The following is a 12400-nucleotide window of genomic DNA, read 5'->3' as shown; positions in this document are numbered from 1 at the left end:
AGGATCAAACACGCGAGTTTGGAGCCCCGGAGGTGTAAAACAGAAACCTAGGGACGAAGGAAACACAACCCTGCTCGCTCGCTGGACAAGGAACCAAAGAAGAGACAAAATCGGCGAAGAGACTATCCCGTAGCCCCAGCCGTCATGCTCCAGTCGGGCGGTCGTGATTCCACGCAGAGAATTATTTTCTCTGCGAAGTTTCGTTTGGGGAAGACTACCCCACGATTTCAATGCCTCAGTCCTCCGAAATCCTAACCCGTTTTCAAAGTTAACCAACGCCCGCCCTTTTGCGCGGCACTCCGTATGAGAACGGGGGATTTATTCTATTGATTTCTGAGTCCGACGCGCATGATCTGGCTGACTCCTGCACCAGGGCGCCCCGGCGATAGTCGTCTCCGCGAGTGCCCTCTGAGAGGCGAAGGCAAAAGCCGCCCGCTGATACGAGCGAAGCCCTTACCGTTGTTCGTCAGAAGCGGGACCGGGCATCCGATACAAGCGGCGATCCGGCCCGGTCAAAGCCCGGAAGTGTCTAGCGACCGTCTTCTGTAGAGGTCAAAGGCGCTGGCGCCGGCCACCCATGACAAATGACAGTGGAGTCATACAGTCTGCCGCAAGCTCTGGATAAATAAGCCGCACTTATTCTTAGGACGGCAACGAATCTGCAGCGCCATCGACGGCTACCGTTCCCTGCCTGCCTGAAGACAGAGCCCGGTTCGGCCATTCGTAGGCGACACGCGAGGAGTAGAGATGGCTTCCGTTGCGGCTATGTGGGAGGAATGGGTGCAGACAACGCTCGCCAAGGGAGATAGGAACAACTACCTGTCCTACTTGCCCAGAGTGTGCCTCCCTAGGCTCAACGCCGAGGATGATCCCCTGGCAGATATCCGAACGCAAGAAGGTCCGGGGCCATGGGACCGGACCTTGCTGGAGGTGGAAGCGGAGGATCCCACGGCGGCCCCCGCCGCGGGCGAGCCGTCGAGGAAGAAGATGATTCTCTTCTCCGGAAACGACTACCTGAGCCTCAGCGCCCATCCCGCCGTGCGCGAGGCCGCCATCAAGGTACGCCTTGCGCTTCCCGCCCCCGGCGGCCGCTTTTCCCGGATGGTGCAGGCCTGGCGCGAGAGGACTAACCAGCTCTTCGACGGTGCAGGCGGCGAAGGCCTTCGGGATGGGCCCGAGGGCGTCGTCGATGATCAGCGGGCACACGGACTACCACCGGCGACTGGAGATGCTGCTGGCGGAGATGCACGGCAAGGAGGCATGCGTCATGACGCCGACCGGTTCGCCGCTAACACGTCCTTGCTTTCAACGTTGGGCGCCATCGCCTCCTACAACGCCGCGTCCAAGCGGCTCGAGGCGCACGAGAAGGTGGCTGTTTTCTCGGACGCCCTGAACCATGCCTCCATCATCGACGGCTTGCGCATGATGGAGCGCCATCAGCAGGCCCTCGTCTCCATCTACAGGCACAGCGACATGCGCCACCTGGATGAGCTGCTCTCCAAATGTGACAACCCGATGAAGGTCGTCATCACGGACAGGTGGGCGAAACCCATACGCTTTGCACGTTCATCCCGTTTTCGCCTTGCTCACCCAGTCTTCCTCCTCCGCGCGTCTCTTTCGTGGGCCCAGCCTGTTCAGCATGGAAGGGGACTTTGCGCCGATGCTGGAGCTCGTGGACCTCCGCCTGAAGCACCGTTTTCTGCTCGCCGTCGATGAAGTGGGTCATCCTACCCGTCTCTGTACCTTACTCTCTCTCTGCCCTATCGTCCCGCACATGCGCCCGCTGACCGCGCGCGCCGTCCTCTTTAGGCTCACACGTCGCTTGTTTGCGGGAAGAACGGCGGCGGCATCGGAGAGGTCTACGGCATCGCCGATCAGTTGGACATTGTCGTCGGGACGCTGAGCAAGGCCACGGGATGCCTCGGCGGGTACATCGCCTGCAGCAAGAAGTTTTCATACCTTGTTCGCGGGTTCGCCGCTCCAACATCTTCACCACCGCCACCCCGTTGCCGGTCGTCGCTGCCTGTTATGGTAAGGACGAGTTTGCTCGCGCCCATACCACGGAACCCGCATCCGAATTTATCCCCGCCGGATCCGAATTTATCGCGCCCGGATCGCCGTTTATCCCCGCCTGAGGATTACCACACCCTCCCTAAACTTCTTCTCTGGACCTTGCACAGCCGCCCTGACGGTGGCCAGGAAGGAGGGATGGCGCAGGCGGGCCGTGTGGAGCAAGGTGCAGGAGTTCGCAGCTATGACCGGGCACCCTGCTACCAGCCCCATAGTCTCCCTCGTCGTCGGCTCGGAGGCTGCCGCCATCCGAGCCAGCAAGCACATGCTGGACCGCGGCTTCCACGTCACCGCCATACGACCACCCGCCGTCGCCCCCGACGCCTGCCGGTATGCATGCCTCTCCTTCCCCAGCCTCTACCGCCCCTCCTGGGTCCTCCCTTGTATCGTCTCCCACTAAACATCACGCTCATTCCATTTCCAGCCTAAGGATCACCCTCACTGCGGCCCACACCTCAGAAGAACTCAAGAATCTTGTCGCCGCACTCGCCGAATGCATCCCGGCACTCGGCAGGCCCACGGATCTTCTCGCTGCGAGGCTTTGATTACCTTCCGGATGACGCCGCGCAGCGTACGCTCAGTGGCCAGTCCCAGACGTTTCATCGCACCGTTGAACGTCCGCACGGTTGACCGAGGCACATTAGTGGCCTAATTCTTTTGTACCTTAACTCTCAGATTGTTCTGTTCATTATCTGTGCTGTCTAAAAGAAACCAATAGAGAGGATCCTGTGGACCAAAGTGCCAGGGGAAGAAAGAGAAGCGGCCACCTAAAGGGAGGGAAAAGAAGTGCGAGGGCGAGTGACCATGAAGAGAGATGCCGATTGTTGTGGAGATAGCTTTGATGGCCGCTCGCAGATAGATCCAGGATGCCATCGCCATGGATGGGCATCTGATAGAAATGATGCTCTTCTGCTCTACTAGGGGCACCTAGGTTTCATCTTTTTTCTCTGGAGTACCCATGTGATCTACGAGCGCAGCGAGAAACGACCATTCCAGAATCGTTTTGGAATGTCGTTTTGTTCAATGCCCTTGCTTCTCTTTTTTCCCCCATTCAGTGAAAACAACGAAGGAAAGTGGAACATAAGTGGAGCCTGAGTTCTGTCCAGAAGAGACAGATTGAGCACCACGATTCCGAAGCTAAAATAATTCCGAATCATTTTGTGTTTACTTTCTGGTCTTCCCTAATTGAGAGAATTCAATACTTCAATGATGATTACATTTCACATCGCTCTGGTCAGTCATGTAGCGTGAACTCCCAAAAATCAGATTTCCTTGTGGACTAATATGTAAACCGAATGAGCGATGTATCGATGAGAATAATTATTCAAAACACATTACAAACATAGATGGTCGTCAACGGCTTATATCTCTTCTAATCAAACACATGAATTTCCTGCCGGGGTCACCAGTCGGCATACCTTGTTGTCCGTATTGTACAATCAAGGGAGTCGGGCAAGTTAAAACTGGCGTTTCATTTAGGAAAGTTGCGATTTATTTGCGATCATGCGCAATTGTTAAGATATTAATTTTGGATCCACCACATCCTGGAAGTATTGTAGTTAAAGGCATCCTCCTATTGAATTGGCAGTAATTATTTCCAATACCTGCCCCGTAAATTTGTTGTTACTATATCCCTTTCCAGTTCAACATACGCAATGTTACGCCTTTGTCTGTCAGCACAACGTTGAGGGCAAGCTACACCTCTGTCGTTCCCCCTTTGCCAGTGATTTGCGCTCATTCCTGATATCCCTTTTTGTGCTTCTATATCCGTCATTCAGCGACATCCCATTCAAATCCTGCAACTAAGGGACCGTTGAAAATCTATAAACATGAAAGAGAGAAGGAAACGCCAAGAGGCAGAGTTCCTCATTCGATCTCCGGTCCTCGTGAAGCTCCCCGAATAGTTTTGTGTATTCATTTCTGGGCAGAGGTCTCTAACCGGCGGGCTGTAGCAACTCCAACCGCACGTAAACGTGTATAAACTAATTGTGTCCCCCAAACATGATCCTCATCATTACATTGGTTTTCTAGCTCCATGCATCCCTACTTCAGGGCATGCCTAGATCTTCAATGTGCGCCAATTTTCCTCCGAATTCAGAATCCGGAGGGTTATGCATGTGTCACAAAATACCTGCACTCTCACAAGAGATTTGTTCAGTGAGAGTAGGATATAAATACAGAATCCCTACTCGAGCTTGGACCCTGAAAGAAATAACTGTGAGGTAGGATATAAAACAAGTACAGCCCGCATTTCATTTAGGGATGTCTAATGTTCCATCTTCCGAGCTCATAACCACTGCAAAGACTTGTGGAAATCTTCGGCTCCAGCGGACAACGTATGGGATTGACCAGGATTATCGACATTCGGTCCAGGCCATCAAGTCCTTATGATGGATGCCGCAATGGGTAGGATATGGCGTAGACCTATAACTCGGCCTCACTATTACAAGTTCATCCGTGTCATGGGCCATGTGGGGCTTGACTCGCTAGTGGTGCTTTCTGACACCCATGTAAGCACTACATAGTCTTGTGCTGCGTTTCACTGGACCTGTCCCCGCTACCATCCCCAGGCCCATTGTGCGCCCCCTTTCATGGATCACCGCTATGGCTGTCTCGCCCTCAAGTAGGGACAAGGTAAACATGGGGCTCATATTTTCAGACATTTTCTCCGTGCGTCAAGTATTCTTCCTTCGAATCCAATGAATTGAAAGGTGTACAGTGTCAGGATTACTTTAGGACGTAGTCGATATATGACTCAACAATTCACGATGACAAAGATGGACTAGAAGGTCGAGTGGCTCAATTGACCATCTTTGTTAAGCCCATGGGATCACCGGATATAAATATCACAGTCGCCTAGTCCTTTCGAAGAGGACGCCTTCGATATATGATGCAACCATTCACGATGACAAAGATTGTCCAGAAGGTCGAGTGGCTCAATTGACCATCTTTGTTAAGCCCATGGGATCACCAGATATATATATATATATATATACGTGAAAGTCGCTTAGTCCTCTCGAAGACCACATTTTCGACAGATGACTCAACAATTCGCGATGACAAAGATGGCCTAGAAGTTCGAGTGGCTCAATTGACCATCTTTCTTAAGCCCATGGGATGACCAGATATATATAGCTCCTTCTTTCGCTCTAATCCCTGCCAAAGTAAGTCATGTAGAAGACACAGAGACCTGCGGGATTCCATTAAACGCTGAGAGCCGTCTGATGCGCAACTCTCTTTGGCTTATGATACGATCCCTGCCGAGGGGGGTATCGCGAGGGGAGGAGAAGGAAGCTGGCCCTGGCTAATCTAGCTCTAAGACGTGCTAAGACACGAGTAGAGGCTATGAATGTTATTTTCGCTAGTTGATGAGTCGAACGGAACAATAAAAAGAAGTTCTTTATTAGAGAAGACTGTTTATTTTGAGCCCAAAAATGGGAAACAATGATATCAAGTCTAGTCTAATAAATACAACAAAAAAAAATGATACGAGTATAAAAACTTATCAGATACGGGAATAAAGGGTATCTAATAAAGTTGTACCTACTATTGGATTTGAACCAGTGACTCCCGCCGTATGAAAGCAATACTCTAACCACTGAGTTTAGTAGGTCTTTTATCACTACAAGGAAAGATTTAAGTTATCAGTTTTGGGATTTGAATAAAATACTTTTTTTTTGTCACTAGACAGTTCGACCTATCTTTTTTTTATTACGAAAAACAAGTAATTAGATACAAAATGGGCATTCTTTTTTATTTATTTTGTTGCTGTTCTGGCTTCTAAAAAACAGGGGGTGCTATTAAAAAAAGATAATTAATTCGTTCTCGCTACTCATTTCTGTAATCAGCGAACAGGAGCACACTCTAGATCAGAATCTTAAGGAACTGCTACTTTAAAATTGGAATGGACGACGCGGAGGGCCGTGGACGTGCAGCGGAGTGGACGTCGTCGGGGGAAAAGGGAAACTCTACTTGTGATTCAAATCCCGGCCTCCAACGAGGAGGGGCACATATTTAACGGTTAAAACAAGACGGAATCGGATAGTAAGTCGTACCAGTTTTTTGCCGTAACCCTTTTATGAGCTGGCGTGACTTATATCTTTCTGCATGTCCTGCGCGAGTTTGCATAGAACTAAATCAAGCCCCTCGTTACTCCTATGAGAGGGTGCTAATACAGGCGAAATCGCACGTTGTCCCTGATAACTTCGTTTGGATTTTTCAAAACTGGGGGCATGGCGAATTCATGTATCGGGGAGGATCATACCATGTAGAGCTTGAAAGGTCACCCGCGACTTGCGTCGGGGAATTGTCTTATCCTGTAGACCATATAATAGGTTTTGATGTAAAGATCACCCTCGAAATAAACTGAGGCAATTCCGTGGCGATAATAGCACAGAGAACAAAAACTAAAGGGCGACAAGGAAGAGAGTTGGGAAAGGAAGGACCCCGCGCTTTGTGAAATCAGGCACATGCAGATGGGGGGAGGCAGAGCCGTACAGAGCCAAGCAACGGACTGAGCAAGTCCAACTTGGTCCATGGGCCTTCTTGACACGCGACTCAGAGTTTCTTGACATCTCGACCATATTTCATGGATTACATATGGATATCCGTACGGCCCTTTTGCATCTGACATTCCTACTTGACGTCACTCGTTTTGCCGTTTTGTAACAGGGGTGTATTTGGTCACCTTATCCTTAATGAAGACAAGGAGCTGAATCTTAGCTTCCACTAACTACGGTCTGCATTTTATTCCCCTCTAAAGATGGACTTTACACAGATCGAATATGTTTGCAGGACGGGATTTCTTCAGATTTTTTTCGTGCCGAAATCGGATAGATATTACTCTTCAGTTGGATCGCTCGGGACTTCCTTCGCGCTTATATTGGTATTCCTAGGAACGCTTTTACCCAGTGCTTATCCCATGTTATTTAGCTCCGGCAAGTCTTCTATGTTTTATCAATGACTCAGTGACGCGGATCTTTCGCGCACGACTCCTTAGAGCCACGGGACAGCATCTATCGCGCGTGATTCGGCAGGAAACTCGGGATTAAGAGTTCCGGGTCAACTCGTAATACACTTATGAGTGTTGTGCGAACTGTATTGCGTTAACGGCCAGCCAGATATGATTCTCATTCGCCTATAGATGGCGAGTGAGACAGACACTGTATTGCGTTGAATGATAAACGTTTGATATCTCATCCGAGTCATTGCCATTTCTCGCGATGTCAGGTTTAAGTGATTATTCGTATTTTATAGAGATATTAGAGGTGATCCCTCGTATCGAGCGGGAGAGGCCACATGCGGATGTTCGAACGGACGGTGCGCTGATGAAGATGATCCCATCGATCACATTGTAGCTCGAGAAGTCGAAAAAGCCCGACACAAGATGAGAGAGAGAATAATCTTTCGCGCGCGAAATAAACAAAAGAACAGACCAGGGTGACGAAGAGATTATCGCGTAGCCCCGACGACGATTTCTCAGTTCGAAGGCGGTCATACAACGGGGCGAGAGCTTTTTCTGCAATTTTTTTTCAGCTTTTCCTTAACGGCGACTGGATTTCAAACGACACCAAGATGATTGGAACGTCGCAGTCTTTCCGAACCCTGACTTCTTCCCGACACATTCGGGTCCCAAGATGAGCCGGGCGGGTGATCGAATGGAGAAATCACATTGAGGAGGATCAAACACGCGAGTTTGGAGCCCCGGAGGTGTAAAACAGAAACCTAGGGACGAAAGGAAACACAACCCTGCTCGTTCGCTGGACAAGGAACCAAAGAAGAGACAAAATCGGCGAAGAGACTATCCCGTAGCCCCAGCCGTCATGCTCCAGTCGGGCGGTCGTGATTCCACGCAGAGAATTATTTTCTCTGCGAAGTTTCGTTTGGGGAAGACTACCCCACGATTTCAATGCCTCAGTCCTCCGAAATCCTAACCCGTTTTCAAAGTTAACCAACGCCCGCCCTTTTGCGCGGCACTCCGTATGAGAACGGGGGATTTATTCTATTGATTTCTGAGTCCGACGCGCATGATCTGGCTGACTCCTGCACCAGGGCGCCCCGGCGATAGTCGTCTCCGCGAGTGCCCTCTGAGAGGCGAAGGCAAAAGCCGCCCGCTGATACGAGCGAAGCCCTTACCGTTGTTCGTCAGAAGCGGGACCGGGCATCCGATACAAGCGGCGATCCGGCCCGGTCAAAGCCCGGAAGTGTCTAGCGACCGTCTTCTGTAGAGGTCAAAGGCGCTGGCGCCGGCCACCCATGACAAATGACAGTGGAGTCATACAGTCTGCCGCAAGCTCTGGATAAATAAGCCGCACTTATTCTTAGGACGGCAACGAATCTGCAGCGCCATCGACGGCTACCGTTCCCTGCCTGCCTGAAGACAGAGCCCGGTTCGGCCATTCGTAGGCGACACGCGAGGAGTAGAGATGGCTTCCGCGGCTATGTGGGAGGAATGGGTGCAGACAACGCCGCCAAGGGAGATAGGAACAACTACCTGTCCTACTTGCCCAGAGTGTGCCTCCTAGGCTCAACGCCGAGGATGATCCTGGCAGATATCCGAACGCAAGAAGGTCCGGGGCCATGGGACCGGACCTTGCTGGAGGTGGAAGCGGAGGATCCCACGGCGGCCCCCGCCGCGGGCGAGCCGTCGAGGAAGAAGATGATTCTCTTCTCCGGAAACGACTACCTGGGCCTCAGCGCCCATCCCGCCGCGGCGCGAGGCCGCCATCAAGGTGCGCCTTGCGCTTCCCGCCCCCGGCGGCCGCTTTTCCCGGATGGTGCAGGCCTGGCGCGAGAGGACTAACCAGCTCTTCGACGGTGCAGGCGGCGAAGGCCTTCGGGATGGGCCCGAGGGCGTCGTCGATGATCAGCGGGCACACGGACTACCACCGGCGACTGGAGATGCTGCTGGCGGAGATGCACGGCAAGGAGGCATGCGTCATGACGCCGACCGGGTTCGCCGCTAACACGTCCTTGCTTTCAACGTTGGGCGCCATCGCCTCCTACAACGCCGCGTCCAAGCGGCTCGAGGCGCACGAGAAGGTGGCTGTTTTCTCGGACGCCCTGAACCATGCCTCCATCATCGACGGCTTGCGCATGATGGAGCGCCATCAGCAGGCCCTCGTCTCCATCTACAGGCACAGCGACATGCGCCACCTGGATGAGCTGCTCTCCAAATGTGACAACCCGATGAAGGTCGTCATCACGGACAGGTGGGCGAAACCCATACGCTTTGCACGTTCATCCCGTTTTCGCCTTGCTCACCCAGTCTTCCTCCTCCGCGCGTCTCTTTCGTGGGCCCAGCCTGTTCAGCATGGAAGGGGACTTTGCGCCGATGCTGGAGCTCGTGGACCTCCGCCTGAAGCACCGTTTTCTGCTCGCCGTCGATGAAGTGGGTCATCCTACCCGTCTCTGTACCTTACTCTCTTCTCTGCCCTATCGTCCCGTACATGCGCCCGCTGACCCTCGCGGCGTCGTCCTCTTTAGGCTCACACGTCGCTTGTTTGCGGGAAGAACGGCGGCGGCATCGGAGAGGTCTACGGCATCGCCGATCAGTTGGACATTGTCGTCGGGACGCTGAGCAAGGCCACGGGATGCCTCGGCGGGTACATCGCCTGCAGCAAGAAGTTTTCATACCTTGTTCGCGGGTTCGGCCGCTCCAACATCTTCACCACCGCCACCCCGTTGCCGGTCGTCGCTGCCTGTTATGGTAAGGACGAGTTTGCTCGCGCCCATACCACGGAACCCGCATCCGAATTTATCCCCGCCGGATCCGAATTTATCGCGCCCGGATCGCCGTTTATCCCGCCTGAGGATTACCACACCCTCCCTAAACTTCTTCTCTGGACCTTGCACAGCCGCCCTGACGGTGGCCAGGAAGGAGGGATGGCGCAGGCGGGCCGTGTGGAGCAAGGTGCAGGAGTTCGCAGCTATGACCGGGCACCCTGCTACCAGCCCCATAGTCTCCCTCGTCGTCGGCTCGGAGGCTGCCGCCATCCGAGCCAGCAAGCACATGCTGGACCGCGGCTTCCACGTCACCGCCATACGACCACCCGCCGTCGCCCCCGACGCCTGCCGGTATGCATGCCTCTCCTTCCCCAGCCTCTACCGCCCCTCCTGGGTCCTCCCTTGTATCGTCTCCCACTAAACATCACGCTCATTCCATTTCCAGCCTAAGGATCACCCTCACTGCGGCCCACACCTCAGAAGAACTCAAGAATCTTGTCGCCGCACTCGCCGAATGCATCCCGGCACTCGGCAGGCCCACGGATCTTCTCGCTGCGAGGCTTTGATTACCTTCCGGATGGCGCCGCGCAGCGCACGCTCGATGGCCAGTCCCAGACGTTTCATCGCACCGTTGAACGTCCGCACGGTTGACCGAGGCACATTAGTGGCCTAATTCTTTTGTACCTTAACTCTCAGATTGTTCTGTTCATTATCTGTGCTGTCTAAAAGAAACCAATAGAGAGGATCCTGTGGACCAAAGTGCCAGGAAGAAAGAAAGCGGCCACCTAAAGGGAGGGAAAAGAAGTGCGAGGCGAGTGACCATGAAGAGAGATGCCGATTGTTGTGGAGATAGCTTTGATGGCCGCGCAGATAGATCCAGGATGCCATCGCCATGGATGGGCATCTGATAGAAATGATGCTCTTCTGCTCTACTAGGGGCACCTAGGTTTCATCTTTTTCTCTGGAGTACCCATGTGATCTCTGTGGCGACAGCCATTCAGAATCGTTTTGGAATGTCGTTTTGTTCAATGCCCTTGCTTCTCTTTTTCCCCATTCAGTGAAAACAACGAAAGTGGAACATAAGTGGAGCCTGAGTTCTGTCCAGAAGAGACAGATTGAGCACCACGATTCCGAAGCTAAAATAATTCCGAATCATTTTGTGTTTACTTTCTGGTCTTCCCTAATTGAGAGAATTCAATACTTCAATGATGATTACATTTCACATCGCTCTGGTCAGTCATGTAGCGTGAACTCCCAAAAATCAGATTTCCTTGTGGACTAATATGTAAACCGAATGAGCGATGTATCGATGAGAATAATTATTCAAAACACATTACAAACATAGATGGTCGTCAACGGCTTATATCTCTTCTAATCAAACACATGAATTTCCTGCCGGGGTCACCAGTCGGCATACCTTGTTGTCCGTATTGTACAATCAAGGGAGTCGGGCAAGTTAAAACTGGCGTTTCATTTAGGAAAGTTGCGATTTATTTGCGATCATGCGCAATTGTTAAGATATTAATTTTGGATCCACCACATCCTGGAAGTATTGTAGTTAAAGGCATCCTCCTATTGAATTGGCAGTAATTATTTCCAATACCTGCCCCGTAAATTTGTTGTTACTATATCCCTTTCCAGTTCAACATACGCAATGTTACGCCTTTGTCTGTCAGCACAACGTTGAGGGCAAGCTACACCTCTGTCGTTCCCCCTTTGCCAGTGATTTGCGCTCATTCCTGATATCCCTTTTTGTGCTTCTATATCCGTCATTCAGCGACATCCCATTCAAATCCTGCAACTAAGGGACCGTTGAAAATCTATAAACATGAAAGAGAGAAGGAAACGCCAAGAGGCAGAGTTCCTCATTCGATCTCCGGTCCTCGTGAAGCTCCCCGAATAGTTTTGTGTATTCATTTCTGGGCAGAGGTCTCTAACCGGCGGGCTGTAGCAACTCAACCGCACGTAAGCGTGTATAAACTAATTGTGTCCCCAAACATGATCCTCATCATTACATTGGTTTTCTAGCTCCATGCATCCCTACTTCAGGGCATGCCTAGATCTTCAATGTGTAATTTTCCTCCGAATTCAGAATCGGAGGGTTATGCATGTCACAAAATACCTGCACTCTCACAAGAGATTTGTTCAGTGAGAGTAGGATATAAATACAGAATCCCTACTCGAGCTTGGACCCTGAAAGAAATAACTGTGAGGTAGGATATAAAACAAGTACAGCCCGCATTTCATTTAGGGATGTCTAATGTTCCATCTTCGAGCTCATAACCACTGCAAAGACTTGTGGAAATCTTGGCTCCAGCGGACAACGTATGGGATTGACCAGGATTATCGACATTCGGTCCAGGCCATCAAGTCCTTATGATGGATGCCGCAATGGGTAGGATATGGCGTAGACCTATAACTCGGCCTCACTATTACAAGTTCATCCGTGTCATGGGCCATGTGGGGCTTGACTCGCTAGTGGTGCTTTCTGACACCCATGTAAGCACTACATAGTCTTGTGCTGCGTTTCACTGGACCTGTCCCCGCTACCATCCCCAGGCCCATTGTGCGCCCCCTTTCATGGATCACCGCTATGGCTGTCTCG

The 12400-nt window shown here is 51.8% G+C and overlaps 1 protein-coding gene and 1 pseudogene across 2 annotated transcripts; both read left to right on the top strand.

Moving 5' to 3' along the window:
- Nucleotides 1-532: 532 nt before the first annotated feature.
- On the top strand, nucleotides 533-2966 carry LOC144702630 (8-amino-7-oxononanoate synthase-like; annotated as a pseudogene). The gene is made up of 6 exons (XR_013581297.1): nucleotides 533-1059; nucleotides 1151-1538; nucleotides 1630-1717; nucleotides 1810-2031; nucleotides 2181-2400; nucleotides 2495-2966. The product of XR_013581297.1 is annotated as an 8-amino-7-oxononanoate synthase-like (transcript).
- A 5933-nt stretch (nucleotides 2967-8899) lies between these two features.
- LOC144702629 (8-amino-7-oxononanoate synthase-like) lies at nucleotides 8900-10372 on the top strand. The gene is made up of 5 exons (XM_078574647.1): nucleotides 8900-9281; nucleotides 9373-9460; nucleotides 9556-9778; nucleotides 9927-10146; nucleotides 10241-10372. The coding sequence occupies exons 1-5, from the start codon at nucleotides 8911-8913 to the stop codon at nucleotides 10359-10361; spliced, it is 1023 nt and encodes a 340-aa protein (XP_078430773.1). The 5' UTR covers nucleotides 8900-8910; the 3' UTR covers nucleotides 10362-10372.
- Nucleotides 10373-12400: the final 2028 nt, after the last annotated feature.

The sequence above is a fragment of the Wolffia australiana genome, chromosome 4, assembly GCF_029677425.1.
Source record: "Wolffia australiana isolate 7733 chromosome 4, ASM2967742v1".
NCBI classification, from domain to species: Eukaryota; Viridiplantae; Streptophyta; class Magnoliopsida; order Alismatales; family Araceae; genus Wolffia; species Wolffia australiana.
Note: the sequence above shows the minus strand (reverse complement) of the source record. Positions and strands in the feature narration are given on the sequence as shown.

What these genes read in the sequence shown, in the direction of transcription:
- LOC144702629 (XM_078574647.1), top strand. Translation starts at nt 8,911, where the DNA reads ATGGGCCCGAGGGCGTCGTCGATGATCAGCGGGCACACGGACTACCAC. An exon ending in TTCTGCTCGCCGTCGATGAA is followed by an intron (nt 9,461 to 9,555) that starts GTGGGTCATCCT and finishes CGTCCTCTTTAG; the next exon opens with GCTCACACGTCGCTTGTTTG. An exon ending in GGTCGTCGCTGCCTGTTATG is followed by an intron (nt 9,779 to 9,926) that starts GTAAGGACGAGT and finishes GACCTTGCACAG; the next exon opens with CCGCCCTGACGGTGGCCAGG.